The sequence below is a fragment of the Felis catus genome, chromosome A2 (assembly GCF_018350175.1).
Source record: "Felis catus isolate Fca126 chromosome A2, F.catus_Fca126_mat1.0, whole genome shotgun sequence".
In the NCBI taxonomy this organism is placed as follows: Eukaryota; Metazoa; Chordata; class Mammalia; order Carnivora; family Felidae; genus Felis; species Felis catus.
Window position 1 is genome coordinate 126,872,435 of NC_058369.1, and position 18,987 is coordinate 126,891,421.

The 18,987-nt window shown below is 41.5% G+C and overlaps 1 protein-coding gene across 4 annotated transcripts in view; it reads right to left on the reverse strand.

The window, feature by feature from the left end:
• Window positions 1–18,987, reverse strand: part of AOAH (acyloxyacyl hydrolase) — a 168,342-nt gene that overhangs the window by 22,073 nt on the left and 127,282 nt on the right. For all 4 annotated transcript variants that reach the window (XM_045052618.1, XM_003982953.6, XM_023250501.2 and 1 more), the window contains exons 15-17: window positions 11,262–11,298; window positions 10,448–10,522; window positions 2,563–2,735 (exon numbers count right to left, since the gene is read on the reverse strand). In XM_045052618.1, coding sequence (XP_044908553.1) covers window positions 2,563–2,735; window positions 10,448–10,522; window positions 11,262–11,298 — 285 coding nt within the window. The remainder of the gene's footprint in view (window positions 1–2,562; window positions 2,736–10,447; window positions 10,523–11,261; window positions 11,299–18,987) is intronic.

The window sequence follows — 18,987 nt, forward strand, 5'->3', positions numbered from 1 at the left end:
GATAGCCCTCCCCTCAAGCCTCTCATCTTATGTGAGTTATGTGCCAGCTCAAGGAGAAATGGGGAAGCTGGGTAAATCCCACCTACTTTCCTGGGCTGTCTAGGAAGGACACTGATGCTTCGTTGAGGAATTTATAATTTATTTCCCATGGCAACCAGGCAGCAGGGATAATTTAAGATATGAATAATAACTTAAAAACATTAAACAAATTTTAGAGGGTTTCAACTTTCTTCCTAATTGGATTTTTTTTTTCCAAAACCAGGGTTGTTTATATATAACAAATTTGTTCTACCTTTTCCTTCTTCCTCTTTTGTACTGTGAAATGTTAGTGCCTGATTAGTGGCTGGAGAAAGGCCATTTGAGAACAGGGCAAAACCTAAATAAAACAGGGTTTCTCAACCTTGGCACTATTGACATTTTTAGTTGTGGGTGGTTTTCCTGTGCATTGTAGCATGTTTGGGAACATCCCTGGATTCTACTCTTTAGATGTTAGTAGCACACCCTCTCCAGTTGTGATAATGAGTAGGATGGGTAGGTTGTCCCTGGATGAGAACCACTGGCCTAGGGAATCCACCAAAGTGATTGATGAGTCCCCCAAGTCACCTTCTTTCCTTCCCTTGTTCCCTTCCAAATTGCATGGTGTCATTATTGCATACTGTGGTTGAGTGAAGTGAATTATGCATCATATATGAGAGAATTTACGGAGTTGTCTAACCGGAGTTCATGGAAAGAAAATGGAATTTGAAGTCAGAAAACCCAAAGTCAAGTCACCGTTGACGTGATAGAATAAATTGGAAGCACATCTCCCCTGCCTTCAACTCCTCTTCCCCAGGCATTTCTTAGTATGGGAGAAATCTAGGAATCTGAAAACGTCTGTTAGGGGAACTGAAATTTTCAACCCCAATGACTCAAAGAGACATTCTCGGCCCAAATAGTTGTCCTTTGCATGTTCAAGGCAGCCCAGGATGGAGTTAAGCTCTCTGTGTAAACATGTTACTATCCCTAAGGGTCAGCGTGAAAGCTGTGGGAACAGAAGGAATATGTTTTCCTCATTGGAGGCTGGACAGTGTTTTTCTTGGATGAAAATGACATTTGGGGCACACTTGATAATTGAAGAGCAAAATGACTTCAGTCCTATTGGTGGGAATCCTAGAAAATGGGTATTTATTGTTGTCCCCCTGGTGACAGGACCAGACTCCTTTGACAAGTGGTTAGAGGGAAACTGCTCATTTTGTGTGTGAGGAGGGGTGGAACTTTCCGAGGGAGGTGGTAGTAAGGGGTTGGCTTAAGCAAGGACTACAGAAGGAGGAGGAGGAGGAGGAGGAGGAGGAGAAGATACTGGAAAGATACAGAGAAGTTATTAATACAAGGGAAAGCTCTCCACCTCCACCCTCTGAGGAAGGAATTTCAGGTTTTTCCCTTTAAATTGCTCATCTGACTCATTAGAAACTGCTTGGACCTCCAGAACACTTTAGTAGGAGTTGGTCTAAAGAGGAGGCTATGGCAATATCAGGGAAGGGGCAGACCTTTTAATGAGAGATTGGCACAGGCGTTGTTGACGTGGGGCTGAGGGGAGGGTACACAGGCCCCTTGTTGTAGGTGCCTGTCAGAGAGGACTGAGGCCAGCACTTCCCATCCCCCTTCCATGCTTAATTTTCTCTAATAACACTTATCACCCTCTGACATGCTCCCACTGGAATATAAGCCAATTGGTTTTGATTACTGTGTTCACTGTTAGTTATGCAGTGCCCAGAACAGTGCCTGGCACATAGTAAATATTTCTTGAAAGGACTTTCTCCCCCCAAACACCGAGAGAGCCCTGCTACACCCACGTTACATATACAATAAGCTATACAACATTTGGCAAGGTGCCTGCCTCTCTGAGCCTTAGGTTTTTCATCTATAAAATGGAATTAATGAAAACATCTTACAGGATTGTTTTAAGGATCAGCATCAGCCCTTCCTGATGTGAATTACTACTACATTTACACTGTTTATAAAACGTATGGATGCTAGAGATGTTATTGGAAGTTTCTGGAGATCTTTAAAGCGTTTTAGAGCCAAGGATTCCGAGTGAGTGTGGGAGCAGGAAGCAAGGCCGCTGGAAGATGTGTTGTGTAGAATTTTAACTGTCCACCAGAGTCCACAGAATTTGTTAGAATTCTGGCCACCAGGGGGCACTCACCATTGAGATTTGGAGAAATCCTTCTCTTCCACAAGAGCTTTATCCGCTTATTCTAGATTTCACTTTTTGTTAAAGGAGTTTCTTGATTTAAACTCTTACCTTTCAATTTGTCCTAATTCTACATTAAAGATTTCTGCCCTTTCTGACTTTGGATCCGGTTCTGCTCACCTTTAGATACTGACCTTTATATCCACACCTCAGGGCTCTTGCCCTTACCTGTTCTGACCTGTGCACTGTGGTGGCATTTTAGGTGTATACCTATATGGTTCGGACCACATATATTTGAACTATGTATAGCTAACATTGTTAGTTAGTAAACTAACTATATATAACTAACATTGTTAGTACAATTAGCAAAAGTATCTTCAAACTAATACCGAGAGGATAATATCTGTTGTGCAAATTATCCCAGAGAAACGTTCCATTTGGTAAGCCATATAAAATAACATGGCTGCCATTTGGCAGGTGGGAATTTAGATACTTCAGAGTCTTCATGACACTGGAGTATAATTTCTTAGGAGTAGTCATTTCTGGGACTGGGTCAGCTTTCCTGTTGGTGAAAGAAACAGAAAATATCTTAGTAGATAAGGATAAATGTGTACACATACATGATCCCCCCTGGACTCCTCCCCATGCCCCATACATACAATGTAGTAGCTCTTGGTGCTATTTGCAAAATACTTTGGGCTTCCTGACTCTCTTGTGGTTGGGTGGGCCATGTGACTGGTTTAGCCTATCAGACTGTGAGCAGAAGTGTCATACGTCACAGTTGGTGATATGAGAGCCTCTAAAATGCTCTTTGCCATGAGTCTGCACTATGTTCCATATAGCAGCTGCTTCACTAATCTGAGTCCTAGAATAGAGCCCCATGGTGATCCCTGGTGGACAGTGGATTATGAGTAAATGTTTTTTGCTTTACGCAACTAGGATTTGAGGCTGTTTGTTTCTGCAGCATGAGCTTACCTATCCTGACTGATATACACAGTTAATGGAATCATAGGAGTCTGGTATTATTATTTGTTTGACCCTTTGAATTCTGTAACTTCGTCTTTAAACTCTTCACATATATCACAGTTAGGAAAATACAACCTCTCTGAGAAACAAAATGACATTATGTATCCACACAACATCCTTCCTTTCTACATTGAACGTGAACATACACACATTTAGGGATATATCAAGTTTGAATTAAGGTACTAACTTGCATTATCCTGGGAGTAGATTATAGAATTCTCTAAGATTTTCATCTACTCTTTAGGGTTAAAACTGCCTTTTGTTAACCTAAATGGAATAATAAGTTGTTTTCTATTTTGAGCCCTTAAAATTCCAAAGTTACATAATGATCTTATAGTGGTTTGAGTGGTGTCCCTCAGAATGTGACCTTATTTGGAAATAAGGTTTTTGCAGATATTAAGATGATGTCAAACTGGGTTAGAATGGGCCCTCAATCCGAAGACAAGTGTCTTTATAAGAAGAGAAGGTGTTACACAGACACACAGGGAAGAAGGCCATGTGAAGCTGGAAGCAGAGACTGGAATTATGTTGCCACAAAACACAAGGAAGGATTTCCCTTAGACCCTTCAGAAAGAGCATGGCCCTCTTGAGAACTTGATTTTGGACTTCTAGTCCCTAGAACTGTGAGAGTTGTTTGAAGTCACCCAGTTTGTGGTATTTTGTTATGGCATCCCTTGGGAACTTAACACAAATTCCAAACCAGGCAAAGGAAGTCTATTACTCACAGGCTGGACTCAAGGCATGAGTGACATGGAAGGAAGGGACAGAAAGAAGCCCCGGGTAGATCCACTTTAAATTTTTTTTTTCTTTTTTAAGGTTTTAAGTAATCTCTCCACCCAAAGTGGGGCTTGTACTTACAACCTCCTGAGATCAAGAATCACAAGTTCTACCTACAGAGCCAGCCTGGCACCCTTCCACTGTTATCAGTTTTAAGGGAGCTTCTAAATGACATTGGAAATGTACCAACATTTGAAGTTGGCTTAACTTTTGACCTTGAAATTTATAGTAACATTTCCACAAATGTGCAAAGATGTACATATAAGTATTGCAACATTGTGTGAAATAGTGTAAAGTTAGAAAATGCTAAAAAGCCTGGCTACATAAATTACAGTACACTCATGAAGTAGAATGGGATACAGCCAGTAAAAATAATGAAGTAACTAGATACAGGTGATGGTTATACAACACTTTGAATTACTAAATGCCATGGAATTGTTCACTTTAATTTATTTTTTTAAAATTTGCATCCAAATTAGCATATAGTGCAACAATGATTTCAGGAGTAGATTACTTAATGCCCCTTACCAATTTAGCCCATCCCGCCTCCCACAACCCCCAGAACTGTTCACTTTAAAAAGGTTAATTTTATATTATGTAAATTTCACCTCAAGAAAATAATTTTTTTTTAAATAATGAAGTAATCTGTAGGTGTTAGCATGGAAAAGTATTGTTGATTGAAAAGAACAAATTATAGAGTAGTAAGCATAATATTATTTCATTTCAATGAGCATTAATCAGTCTGTAAATTAGAATTTGCATAGACAAAATCTGGATGCAAATACGTTAAACTGTTTCCATTGGTTAGCTTGGAGCAAGGTGGTGGGGGTGGTTGGTAGGCAGTGATGTTGGGGAAACTCACTTCCTGTGCCCTGTATTATTTGAACTTTTCATAACAGATGTTATTTTGTAATCAGAAAAATAACAACAATAAAACAGATTCTCATATTATTTTTATTCTTTCTAAAGTAAGGGGGGGAAACTGGACTCTACCTAAATTTTAATGGGAGGAGCAGAAAGCATTGTAATTTTACGTCATTTCCCCTCCCACCCCCCCACCTAGTTCACTTAGTCAAATAAAATCACTTTCTAAATTGCTGCTATCCAGAAGGGACAGGTTGATCCTGGATGCGAGGTTCACTTTGGCTAATTTGTGACGGGCAATATATACCCATACAGAGGAAAAGGCAGAGAAAGTCTGATTTAGGGGTTGTGGGTAGGGTGTTAGTTGTGGATTATATACATGCTTCTACACTACATAACAGGTTTCTTATGCCCCCCCTCCCCCGCCAAATAAAAGAAAAAGAAAAGAAAAGAAAGAAAGAAGAAAGAAGGAAAGAAAACGTTGTCCTATTTTACCCTAGCATATAGAACAGACTGCTAAATTCATGTTTTTTTACCTTGGGAAAAAATATACTACTTTATGAGTAAAAATCTTCCTAATTTGCATATAAAGCTCTCATAAGGATTTGACAATAGGTTGCCTACCTACCAAGCGCAGAAGGCTGGGTAGGGGTTTTGGCTTGACTTGCATAAGTGTAGAAGTGCTAGAAGGATCTCAGTTTGTGAAGGGGATTTAGGCTGCCTTGTGGGTTTGCTCAATGCAGGAGGACCCACCCAGAGTAACTGGTTTTATTTCACTGTGTGTGTTGAATGTGACAGTGAGGATGAAAGGGAAGCAAGCTAGGTGTCTATACCCTATGTTCAATCACCAGTAAGGGTACCACATACTGCTTATTAACTTTTGCCTTGGTACCTCAGTTTTTGTTTTTTGTTTTTTGTTTTTTTTTTCCTGCTGATACACTAGCACTTTGGCACGAAGCAATTATGCTGAGCTATGGCTCTCCACTCACATAAAGCCGAGATGAGTTAAGATGGAGAAAAGTCTCCCAAACTCCCTATTTAATGATTATTTTTTGGCTAGAGACACAGACCTGATGATAACAAAGAATCTGAGCTAATTTGTGCTTTTGCACCAGCACCCCATAACTGAACCAAGCATTACCCAAATGACTACTCAGTGAAATAAAAATGGAAGCCTTGGTGTTGCTAATGGAACATTCTCCAGTCATCTTTGCTCCATCATGTATAGCACATTGATATGTGCATTGTCAATCAAACCCTTCGATGTGCATAGCAAAATTACCTGATTTTTAAAAAAATTTTCTTAATGTTTATTTATTTTTGAGAGGGGGAGGGGGAGGGGCAGAGAGAGAGGGAGACAGAATCTGAAGCAGGCTCTAGGTTCTGAGCTGTCAGCACAGAGCCTGACGCGGGGCTCAAACCCACAAACTGTGAGATCATGACCTGTGCAGAAATCAGATGCTTAACAGACTGAGCCACCCAGGTGCCCCCAAATTAACTGATTCTTAAAAAAAAATTTGTTTTTAAGTAAGCTCTAGGCCCAATGTGGGGCTTGAACTCATGACCCTAAAATCAAGAGTCACATATTCTACCCACTAAGCCAGATAGGGACCCCAAAATTAATGGATTCTCAGTTCAGGCAAGGGCACATGGGTCCAAGTGATAGGTGGTGGGTCACTTCTTCTGGATGCCATAGAAGGTGCCTTCTGACTCTGTCCCTGAAAAATCCTCAATGCCATTTTGGTCTGGGTACTGTTTCTCCTCTGGTGGTTTTTGAGGAGAATTAGCATTAGCGTTTTGGAGACCACAGTTCCAGTGGTTTGGGAAACATCTCTTAGGCCTTCTCTGATGTCCACCAAAGGTTGAATAGGCTGAACTGCAAGCGTCTAACACTCTTCAACCCACGTTTTCTGGAGCCTGTGTGGGGTCCACTCTGCCAGCCTGGATTTGCCTGCACACCCCAGCACCCTGCACCCCTTCTCACTCACGGATGAGCTCCTGCCAGTCACCCAGACGGAGAGGTGAGGGGTTAGGGGAGCTGAGCTCACAGAGGGAAAGCCTGGGACATGTGAGGCTTCCACCGGGGAAAATGATGAGAGAGCAGCCGGCGCCCTCGGCTGTGCTTTCAAAGGTCAGGAACACACGGCAGGGGAAAGACAAAGAGTCTCACCTCCTGGGTGGCTCAGAGCCTGTCCTTGTCCTAATGAATTGTGTCTGATCATGAAAATAAGCCCCGTGACTTGGGTGCAGGGCCGGCTGTGATCTTTTCATTACCCTGGCAGCTATTCCAGCCAGATTTCATCTGGCTGATGCCAGAGAGATGTGCCCCCTCCTAAGGATGAAGGCAAACAGCCTCTGTGGAAAATAGTTCCCAGAACCTGAGCGAAAGCCCAGAGGCTTGTCATGACTGAGTGCTCGGACCTCATGCACAGCTAGCATTTGAACTTCTAAGCGGCCAGGCAATATAGTCAGCCCTTTCTGCAGGCCAGCCAGTTGTAATCACATCTCTGGCCTCGCACTCACCCCCGCTCTAAGAGGCGTCTTGCCACAGACTGGGAAGGAGATGGGAACGCACTGGGCCCGCACTACCTCATGCCTAGAGATCCTGGGTCCCTGGAAGTGGGTGTGCCTTGGAGCATGCTGGCTGCTTGGGAACCTCCTTAGCCTTCCCATGGCCACCCATGCCTCAACTGAGGAGGCCGGGAGATAGAAATGCTCTGAGCATTTCTTTCCCTGCCAGTTTTCCTACCATTTGAGTAGACAGAATGGATTGTTTCCCTCTCCTTGGGGAGCACGTTGGTACCTACCAGCACATTGACTGGTTTCTTCTTAATGCAGTGCTGATCATCTGCCCTAGGTGACATCAGAAACACTGACACTGCAGACAAAAAGATAATGCTTGGGGGCAGGGGAGGCAGACAACCTGTCATGGGGGGGGCCCTGGTTCTTTCCATTAGGTGAAAAATGTACAATTAATTATTTCTAGGTCCACTATAAAGAAAAATGGACCCTGTCAATCGGTGTGGATAGTACTGGATGTTTTCAAAATTCTATCACATTGCTGACAATTGCAATGTTCTTGTCAGGGATGTCATGTTGGGATGGGGGCGGAGGAAGGGTTTATGATGTGAGGCCCTTAAGGACATTCCCATTTCCCATGCTGCCCCTGCAAGGTTCTGCTGCTGTAGCTCACTCAAATCTTCCCTATTTCCAGGAATTTTTCTCCTTCTGTATCATTGACCTTCCATAGCTTTTAAGGGCAGTGACAGGAAAGGCCAGGGGAAGCTGGGTTAGCTTTGGCCAAATTGACTACAATCACAATGAGAAAGTTGGATGTGTCTATGTTACCTTTCTTCTTAAATTCCAGATACTAAAAGCTGTCTTCCAATCCTGGCCTTCATTCATTTAGCAAGTATTCATTGAGTAACTGCATGAGTTGAGTGAATTGAGAAAGAAGCACATAGCTACATTATTTCAGTACATGCTAGCTAGCATCCTCATGTAAAAAAAAAAAAAAAGAAAAGAGAAAAGTCAAGCAAATATCCCCAAACTTGTTCCAGGACGGACTTATTATGCAACTCATTGCTAGCTTGAGCTTTTTATGAAATTGCTTTGCTCATTTCGGGTTGTCTACTCCACCTTGACGTTCTGGCAGATGGGGAGGTATAGCTGCCATCTGCCTTTATTTTTCTAACCCCACCACAGGACATTGCAAAGTGGGCACCACAGGGACATCCCACACTGCCAACACTGTTCTTTCACCCAAATGCTTGCTGCTTCTCTGCCCAGATCCCTGGCGGGGGGAGTGGCTGGCACAGGTCTCTGGCTGATGTCTGCCTTGCCCTTTGGCTCTTTGGAAAAGGAAAAGCAGGACTGGGCTGGAAGGGCCTCTGAGTAAGCAGGTTCTGTTGCAAAAGTGCAGTTTCAGGGGTTTGGACTCTTGGAGTCAAAGCCGCTTTCTGCAGGTGTTCTTTACTCAGTATCACTGGTTTGCTCTCTATCCCCCCCCCAGGGGAATATGATCCAGAGGCTAGCAGGGCACTGGCTGATCTGACATGGGTTCAGTCTGTTTGGTGATGGGACTGGGGTTCCTGAAGCTCAGTGCTTCTCCTTCTAGAAGCTCCTTGTGGTCAGGCACTGTGGCCTGTTTGCCATAATGCCCCAGAGCCTGGCACAGCATTTGGCACATCATAGGTCGTTAATACATACTTTTCAAAAAGCGACTGTCTCGAAGAAAGCAAATAAGGCAAGTGTGGATTGTGGAAAGAGCACAGAATTGAGTCAGAGAACCTGGTCTGCATCTCAAACTTGCTACTCATTCAGTATTAGTGAGTTCCTTCACCTTGCCGAAACTGTTTCCTCATCTGTAAATTGGGGACAATCATACTTTTGTCTTAAGGCTGCTGTGGGGATGAGATAATATAGAGTGGTGCAGCTCTTGGCTCATGGAAAGCTTTGTGGGTGTTTGCTATTTACCAGAGAGTTCCATGTGGCTCATCACAGAGGTTGGGACTTTGGTCCCCAGTGTGTTGCTTTGGGAGTCTTGGGGTTCTGGGGAGGGTGGTAAACCAGCCCAAGGTGTGCCAAAGCAGGGTCTGGCACTCAATATCTTTGCAGGACAGCATGGTATCTCTTGGCCTGAACTCACTTCACTAATTAAGTTTACAGCTCCTTCGCTGTGAGAGTTCCAGGGCTCTCACAACTTGTGGAGTTATTGGTGAGGGCAAAAACATTTTCATAATATTGAACTGGGTCTTTAACACAGACTTAGAAAGCTTGGTGAGTGAAAGCAAAGGGTGGGCAGTGAGTAGAATGACCTATTTCTAGTACCACTTGGCTTGGAGGCCAGCTCTGCCATTAATCAATTAATCAAGCAAGTCACATAATGTCTCTTGGCTCTGCTTTTCTGTTTTCTAAAATGGTGGGTGGGTGGGTGGCTACTGGGGAGTTGTTCTAGATCTGATCTCACCTTTTTTTTTTTCTTTTTGGCCACAATCACAGGACAGATGGCATTCACATGTGCAGCATATTCTTAGGGGTACACACAATTTTTGAAAAACCTTCCAAAATGGTGTGGGGGAACTAAGGCATTCAACACTTTGAAATCACTACTGATATTAGCAGTTTAGCAAAACTGCTTTCTTACTGTGGGCCATGGGCATACATAAAATTGGCCATAAATGATACACAGTCCTTTTGCAAATGCTCTAAGCCTATGCTGTCTCTGCCATGAGTACCTATACCAGAATATAACTGAGGAAGCTATTCTTATGGGGTAGCAGAAAATCAGCCTTATTTTATTTAAAAGTCCTTTATATTCAGTTTGGATTCTTGGCTAGTAGCAGCATCTATCTTGTGCTACAATTGAGAACTTGTAGCATGACATACCCATTTGTTGTGAGTTGGAACAGAGAATTAATGGATCAGATCTTTTTAAAAGGGCCTTTCAGCTTTACAGGTTGGTTCTGTTGATTTCACATATGTCTGGGACTTGCTAAGACAGAGAAATTCAACTCAACAGCAGGTACTGGGACGCAGTGGAGTGCAGTGGAGGACAAGGAATCCAGAGTCCAAGAACTTTTAAAACTTTTTTTCTCCATAACTCACCCATTGCAGACATCGTTTCCAATCATGGCGTATATAATGATGGCTGGATGATCCAACAGTGGGTCCCTGGACAAACTGAGAAAACATAGATGGGATATGAATGGCAAACATTCAGAAGCCGTGCTTTGGAACTGATGTCACAGCCTGGATCTGTGAAAGGATCTTTGCGTGGCCCCCCTTTTGGATAACATTTTGCTATTTTTCTTTCATTCCAGTACCACCATTCTCTTTCCCTCTTCTTGTGTATAATCTGTAACCCACTTCCCCATTAGGGAAAGACCACAGAAGTAAACAGAATTGAGAAGAGTGGATTGAAGTCTCCAGTAGGCACACGTGATGCCATCTTTTTAGGACCTTTCCCAGCATTTTTCATCAAGTGTTACTTGGTTACTTCTGTCCAGATTTGTAGGACATCCCAACATCTGTGTATTGAACTTCAAACTCAAGGTTTTCTCAAACTTTCTCTCTGGGAACCCAGGGCCTTGCTTCTTGAATTTTAAGCTCAAAATGAGCACATAAAGCAAGAAAATGAAATACATTTTTTTGGTCTTTTGTTCAGCAACTTTGGCCAGATCTAAATTTGATCCCCTTTGTATGCGTTTTTTATGATTCTTCTTAAAGAACATATGCAAATTAATCACTTCCTATGCCCACGGGTCCAAGAAGTGATAATGTCCCAATGTTTGGGAGTGGCTAGTAAGGTACTGGTACTCAGTACAAGTGATTACAGGGTAGCCACAGAGGGTTTTCATTCTTTGTTTTTAAATCAGAAACCCAATCTAAAAACAACTTCTTATATCCCACTTTCACTTACCTTTCTATAAATCTGTCCAGGTTTTGGGAAGATGCACCTGAATAATTAAAAGACAATAATTAAAGGTAGTGAGCTCAATTCAACACGATTGGGATGATAGTCTGACTGAAATCATGGAAGAAGCATCACTGTGCAACCAGACATTGTCTGCACCATCACACAGATGGCAAAGCTTCATTCTCCTTAAAGAGTTTTCTGTTTATGTGGCATTATATTAACATGATCCTAAATTCTTTGGATTTCCAAGTCTCAAGATATTTCCTAAGCATGAATGAATAAGCTTTCTAGTAGATGTGAGAACATGATATACATCTATCACCAAAGAGAAACTACTCCAAAGATCGTTAGGTGAGGGATGAGAAGAAGTCAAAAAGGATTCTTTGAGAACTAGCCATCTCCTTAGAAAGCCCCAGTTAATCACCTGCTGGGATCCCTGCTCACTCCTGAGGCTCCTCCTGGCTGGCTGGTCTGTTCAAGGTTCAGATTGTACAGCTGATATATTTAAACTCCTGTGATGAATGACCACCCTCCCCCTCTCCTTGCTACCACCTGTAATGTATCTCTTATGTGAAAATTGTATTTATTGGATACTCATTTTATTGTGGACACACTGTTAGGTACTTATATTATTAGTTCATTTACACCTTGGCACAACTGTGTGAGGTAGGTATAGTAGTATTCCCATTTTATAGATGAGAAAAGTGAGGCTTACTTAAGTGACTTGCCTAAAGCCACACAACTAATAATATGGAGAACTGCTTAAACCCAGTCCCTTCTGTCTGTAATGCTGAGCTCTGGCACTGCTCCTTTAGGCTGGGAGTCTAGAAAGAGTGAACCCATATAGGTTTATTGCTAGTTTGTCCCTTGGAGGCTGGCCGGCAGTAACGAGTAATCATCAGCTGGGTGACAAGGGACGAGGAAGATTCTCCTACAATTTCCAGCCTTAGAAGCCTGGGGACAGGTGCATCTTATGACAGAGTCAGTGAGTGTTCTTAGAGATCTGCAAAGAGAAAAGGGGAGTGCACAGCCATGAAGGCCATGATGGCCCGTGTTTCCCTGAATCAGTGTGACCACAAAGTGACTGCCTCTTCTTCAAGTGCAGTAGAATCAAGCTATATGGGCAGTGCTGATGTTCCCTTGGTTGACTCAGGAATGTCAGCACATTAAATGGATGTTGCTTTATTTCCCTTTTTTTTTTGTGTTAAATATACAACCCATAAACTTCACCATTTTAACTTTTTTGAGCATCCAAGTGGCTTTAAGTACATTCACATTATTATGCAACCATCAGCATTATCCATCTCCAGAACTTTTCCAGCATCCCAAATTGAAGACTTATACTCATTAAAGAATAACTAGGTCCCTCATATAGGTGGAATCATAATATATTTGTCTTTTTGTGCCTGGCTTATTTCATTTACCATAATGTTTTCATAGTTCATTTGTAACATGTGTTATTATATCCACTTTTTTAAAGGCTGAATAAGTTTCCATTGTATGGATCTATACATTCATCCGTTGATAGGCACTTGGTTTGTTTCTACCTTTTGACTATTGTGAATGATGCTGCTATGAACATTGGTGTGCAAGTATCTGTTTAGGTCCCTGCTTTCAATTCTTTTAGGTATATACCTAATTTAAATTGCTGGACCATATGGCAATGTTATGCTTAATTTTTTTGTTTGAGGAACTGTCATACTGTTTTTTAATTCCCTTTATGTTAGTGAGGCAGGGTACATTCGATATGAACACAAACATAGAAATTAAGAGCAGTCAATTCATCTCGGCATGCATGCATCCATTCACCCTCTCCATTGGTTTGCTGAACACCTACCATGTGCCTGACATACAGTAGGGAGTTGACAAATGGGTTGGATGCAGACTCTATGTCTGAGGAGCAGCATTTAAAGGGGGTAAACACATAACTAAGTGATGGTGAAAGTTTTAATGCCCATCCAAACCCAACGAGAATGTGCCAGATTTTACAACACTGAGTCCTAAATGTACAGACTCAAAGACTTTCTGGGTGTTAGAAGGTTCCCATCGTTCTCAAGAGGAAAGAGAAGGAGGGCAGCCATTGCCTGCTGACATATCCCATGGTGTCTCACTCATCTCATTGGCTGGCCTTTCATTCAGTTCCAGCCCCATGACTCTCAACTTCCCATTTTCAATAGGATAACAATCAAGAGGTGTTTAATTCTCACTCTTTGATTTTTCTTTTAATGAGAAATGAAAACTAATGAAAGCTCAAACCATGAGTGGGAAAAAAATTAAAGGACCAGGTCAGGCCAATAATTTTCCTCATTATCCAGACTGCAGCTGGGAATTTGAGGTGCTGAGCACCCACAGAGCTGGAGGGAAATGAAAATGAAAACCTGTCATGGCTTGCCACATGGGCCGCCCCCTCCCAGTGCCCACACCACCCACATCCCTTTGCTGCTCAGGACAAGGATGGCAGGCCAATTGCAACTGGGTGTGGCGAATTTCAAAACAACAATCACAAACTTCCACTCAAGGGGAGAGAACATGCCTACTCTTCTTTACTCAAATGTTAAGGGTTTTTTGTCTGCTGAATATTTATAATATGAGCACAGAATTTTCTGTTTCCAGAGTTGTTGTGCCTTCCATGATTTATATTTCCTTTTGGGAATCTCAGTTTTATGAAATTATGTAATTAGGTAATTTCCACATCACTCTCTCTTCTTAATTCCCGTTTCCTGTTGTCCTGCTACCCTTTTTAAGCCCCATCAACATTTGCTGTCTCTCTGCCTCCCAAGCCCTCTTGTCTTCTTCCTCTTGTATATAGACTTCTTCTCAGCTGCTGATTTTACAGCTGCTGTTGTAGAAAATACTGAAGCATTTGGAACTGGAAGATGTGAGCAGGAAAGAAAGACAGCCCCTAGCCTGTGGGATGTGGCAAAACAAGGGGGACATTTGAAGAACTGTAACTACCCTTAAGAGATCCATAGTCTGGTCTCTACAATTATAGTTCAGAGAAATGGAAAAGGTGTGACTATGAAATAGGGACATTTTATTTATTCATTGAAGTGGTCCAATGGAGAATTAAAGGAATTCTTTCCCCAATTAAAGGAAGAAGGGGGTCTTTTTTGGCCATCAAAGTCTGAATTCCGGCTCATTTAGTGCCTTTTTTCCTAACATTTATTTATTTTGAGAGAGAGAGAGAGAGAGAGGGGAGGAGGGGCAGAGGAGGGAGGGAGGAAGAAAGAGAGAGAGAGAGAGAGACAGCGAGAGAGAGAGAGAGAGAGAGAGAGAGAGAGAATATCCCAAGCAGGCTCTGCACAAATTGTGAGATCATGACTCACATTGAGCTGAACTGAACTGAAATCAAGAGTCAGAAGCTTAACCGACTGAACCACCCAGGAACCCCTCATTCATTGCATTTTAAGTGAGGAATTGTGCACTGCAAGGAGGGAAGAAGGGTTTCACATAATCTCAGCATTGGTTGTTCTCCCATAAATAAATTTCAGTGTACATTTCCACTGCTGGATCAGTGTTGACCATAGCAGCAATTCCTTCATATTCTGGGCATTCAGATCAACTGGTAAGATGCTTTTCATGGTCTTCTAAATGAGCTTGTAACTTTCTGTGCCTGGCCCAGAACAGAAGTGCTCTGTCTCAAATTCTTCATGGGAAAAGATGAAGTATATTTAAATATAACAGGTCTTCAGAAATTAATGCATTAATTTGATAACACTTATGGACTACTTCCTGTGTGCCAGGCATTGCAATAGATGTTGGGGACACATCAGTAAGTAGAACAGATACAGTCCCTATTTTTATGAAGTTTATAGTTCTGAGGCAAATAATGAACATAAGGTGTGAGGATTCAGAGAAGCCCTGAAGAAGTGTTAAGCTGTGCACTGAAAGAAAACTAGGTGTTTCCTTTCTTGATGTTCGAAGACAATAACTTGTTAATTAATTTCTGATAAAATATTTGATGCTTTTTTATACATGATGCAGAAAGAAATCCCAAGTTTAAGGCCATTTTGCTATAACTGTCTGAATAGGACAAGGGAAGATCCAGGTTTCAAGTTCTAAAGCTTATATAACTTGAAGAAATTATAAAGAATCCTCTTTAAGGAAAAGGACACAAAACAGAAAAATGAGACCTGACATAAAGGGAAGCCAAAGTGGGAAGAAAGAAGGGTCTGAACCAATTGTGGTTAGATATCTTAAGTTGGAAAATTTTACAAATTCATATGGTCGCCAAGCTTGGGAGGCCCTCAAGCTAGAATATCATTAGCTTCATAACTCTGCCTCTTGATGCTCCTTAAAGGTCATGTGTGAAGTCTTGGGGCATCAGTGCCAGGTGGGACCTCCAAAAGCATGTGATCAGGCAGCCCACTTTCCAGATGAGGCCCAGGGGCAGAAAGAGACTTGCTCAAGGTCCTACAGCTAGTAAGCGGTAATCCATTTCAGATGTCAATTTAACAATACACATTAGTAATGATTGAACTAGATCATTTTAGTTCCTATATGAGAATATGTGAATTATATTATTCATTCTTCTATGAGACCCTGTCGCTGCCAGGAGACCCCTTTCCCACTTCCTGAGTGAGAACTGAAGGTTTTTTTCTCTGTGCCTCTGTCCACGTCTGGGTTTTGGGGAGACTTGAGACTAGGTTGGGAGATATAAGAAGACAATAAAATGCTAACCTCACTGCTGGTTTGGTGGTACTCATTCTGGTCTTCTTCTTCAATCGACCTGCTACTATTTACTTTTCAGAGTCTTCTAGCACCTGCTCCATACTTTCTGACAAGGCTTTATAGCAGCTTTCGGGGGGCAGGCTGGGTGGAGCATACTTACTCTATTGTACCCAGAACCAGAAACCTAAGAAGCGTTATAGAGAGTATAAAATGTTCATGGAAAATGTGCTATCATACACAGACATAAAGTAAATCTAATAATGTTTTTTAACTTTCATTAGATTTTAAATAATGCAGATTTTGCTCATATTTTTATAATTGAGGAAGCATTTTGAAGAGTATGATGTATATACATCCAGTTAAAAAATCAGCCATAAGAAATTTAAATTCCTTTTCTCTAAAAATGTTGCTTGCAATAAGTAGAAACATTCAGACTAATACATTGACCTTGAGCTCAAAATAGTAGGCACTTAATAATTGTTGTGACAGTTTTTGCTGGTGTTTCTACTACTGAAAATGCTTTCACATTCACAAGTGTGGTTCTGAATTTCTGTGACAAGCTAGATAAATGATTCCCCAAAACATATATTTTTTAAAAGAATATAATAGCCTTCCCAGAATGGCTCTGATCTCCCTCATAGTCTCATAACTTGACACAGCTTCACAAGCATCCCTCAGCCACGCTGAACTTCTCTCTTCCTCTTTCTCAAAGATATTTTGCCCTTGGAGCCTCTTTGCACTGAGTCACCATCTCCCTCTGCTTTTTGGATTCCTTTTTTTTTTTTTCCTGCAGGGAAGTCTGCTCAAACGTACCTTCTCTGTGAAGTTTTCCTCTCCTCCAGGCAGAGGTAAATATCTCTCACCTCCAGATACCTCAACCTACCTCTATTTTAGTGTCATTTCAGAAGAACACTGATTGTCTCCTTATTTGTCTCTCTTTTCCGTGTAGTTATGATCTCCTTGAGGGCAGGGGCTTTGTCTTGCCCATCTTTCTATTTCTAGCACCTATTACAATATCGGAGAAGAAACAGAGGGAGTAGTGGGGGCAAAATCAAGTGGAAAATGAGAGGATGGGAAGTAAGAGAAGACCAAAGGTAAAAGGCACATCCCAGCATGCTTTGGAGCTGATAAAAAAACATGGCAAATTCATTTAAGCTATCAACACAAGTAGCAGGGAGCTTTCCCCACAATGTCCTTTATCTCAAATCCTAAACAAATGAGATCTACTGAGGGGCCCCTGGGTGGCTTAGTCTGACTCTTGAGATTTCAGGTCATGATCTCACAGTTCATGGTTTTGAGCCCCATGTTGGGCTCTGTGCTGACAGCACAGAGCCTTCTTGGGATTCTCTCTCTCCCTCTCTCTTTCTTGCTGCCCCTCCCCCATGTGCATACTCTCTCTCAAAATAAATGTTTAAACATTTAAAAAGGGGGGGGGATCTACTGAAAGGAGACCCCCTAGGACTTCAGCAACCTTTGCCATTGACAATTACATAAAAAAAGTAGAAGATATTTTCTTCTGAATTTGCCTTCTATAGGTGGGCAGATTCAAGAGGTACAGGATGGAAATCTTGACCTAACAGAAGAAATGAAAACTCATTCTCTTCACATTATAATCATTGTCAGGTGCCCTGCTTCTATCTAGATGAGTTGCATGGAACAAGGAGAAGCCAGGCAGGGCTGCGTAGATAAGTGCTAAGAAATAGTTCCACTTGGATCAGAATGTCTCCACTGTTTAATGATTCTTTGAGATTGAAAGCCTTGAAAATATTAAAAATGGGAACAAATCCTCCTAATATAAGGGGGGAAATGTGCCCCTCTATACAAAATGTATCAAATTGAAATGTTTTTAACTCAAAAGTTTCTATTAAAATCAAACAGTGTATCTTGGAGATACGTTTGGTCCTTAGGATAAATAGGAAGTTTTGATACCTTGCAGGCATTGAGCATATCCGCATTTACCTTTTAGATCAAGCAACTCAAAAACTGGTATTAAAACCTGGCTTTTTTTTTTTTTTTTTTTTTTTTTTTTTGCTGTGAGCACACTGCATCATGGCTCCCAAACAGAAACATCCCAGTTGTTTTGTTATAAATAATTTCTCTCGTTGCCTCCCAACATTCTGGGTTGAGATTAAAAACTTGACCCAGTGGTTGGGTTTACTAAATACTTACTGAGGGCCTACTTCTGCTTGGCAAGATAATTTCTTTGCTTCTCTCCTGTGCTCTGTGGCTTTTAAAAAATTGTTTTAAAATTTCCATTTTAAAATCATTTCCAAGAAGTTAACATAATTTTCAAAGGTTGAAATAGTTTACAAAAGTTGCAAAAATAGAACAAAGCATTTGCACATATCTTTTATCCAAACTCCCTGAAAGTGAACATCTTTCACAGTCATGGTACAGTTATCAAGATCAGGAAATTCAATACTGTTGTCAAATCTATAGACCTATTTAAATTTCACTGATTGTCCCACTCATGGGTCAGTCCAACTCAGACCCAACACTTTCTGGGTCAGTCCAACTCAGGATCACATATTGTATTTAGTTTTATGTCAGCCCAGTCTCCTTTAACCTGGGCTAATTCTTCAAAGTTTTATGACCTTGACACTTTGGAAGGGTACTGACCAATTATTTTATAGAACACCCTTCAATTTGGGTTTGTCTTATGTTTCCTCCTAATTAAATTCAGGTTGTGCATTTTTTGTCAAGAATACAGTAGCAAGTGCTCAGACAGCTAGTTAAAGCCACAGAATCTGTTTAGTTAGAGAATAGAGACCATGGTGGGGGGAAGTGATAATAAAAATAATACGTTCTTGTATGTGTAACTGAATTCAGCTCTACCTGGATTAATACTCATTTCTAGTTTGTTTCTTCATCCTTCTTTTACTTTTTTTTCTTGCCTCTCCCTTTCTGAGAGGATCACTTTTGATAAAGAGGGAAGGCTAACAGAGTGCTGGGTCAAGGTATCTAATTCTGATGTTCAGCTGCCTCTGGGCAGGTATGGGTCATCTTGACAGCGTGACAGTGAAGTGAAGATAGTGGCTTTAGAAGCCAGAATCTGAAA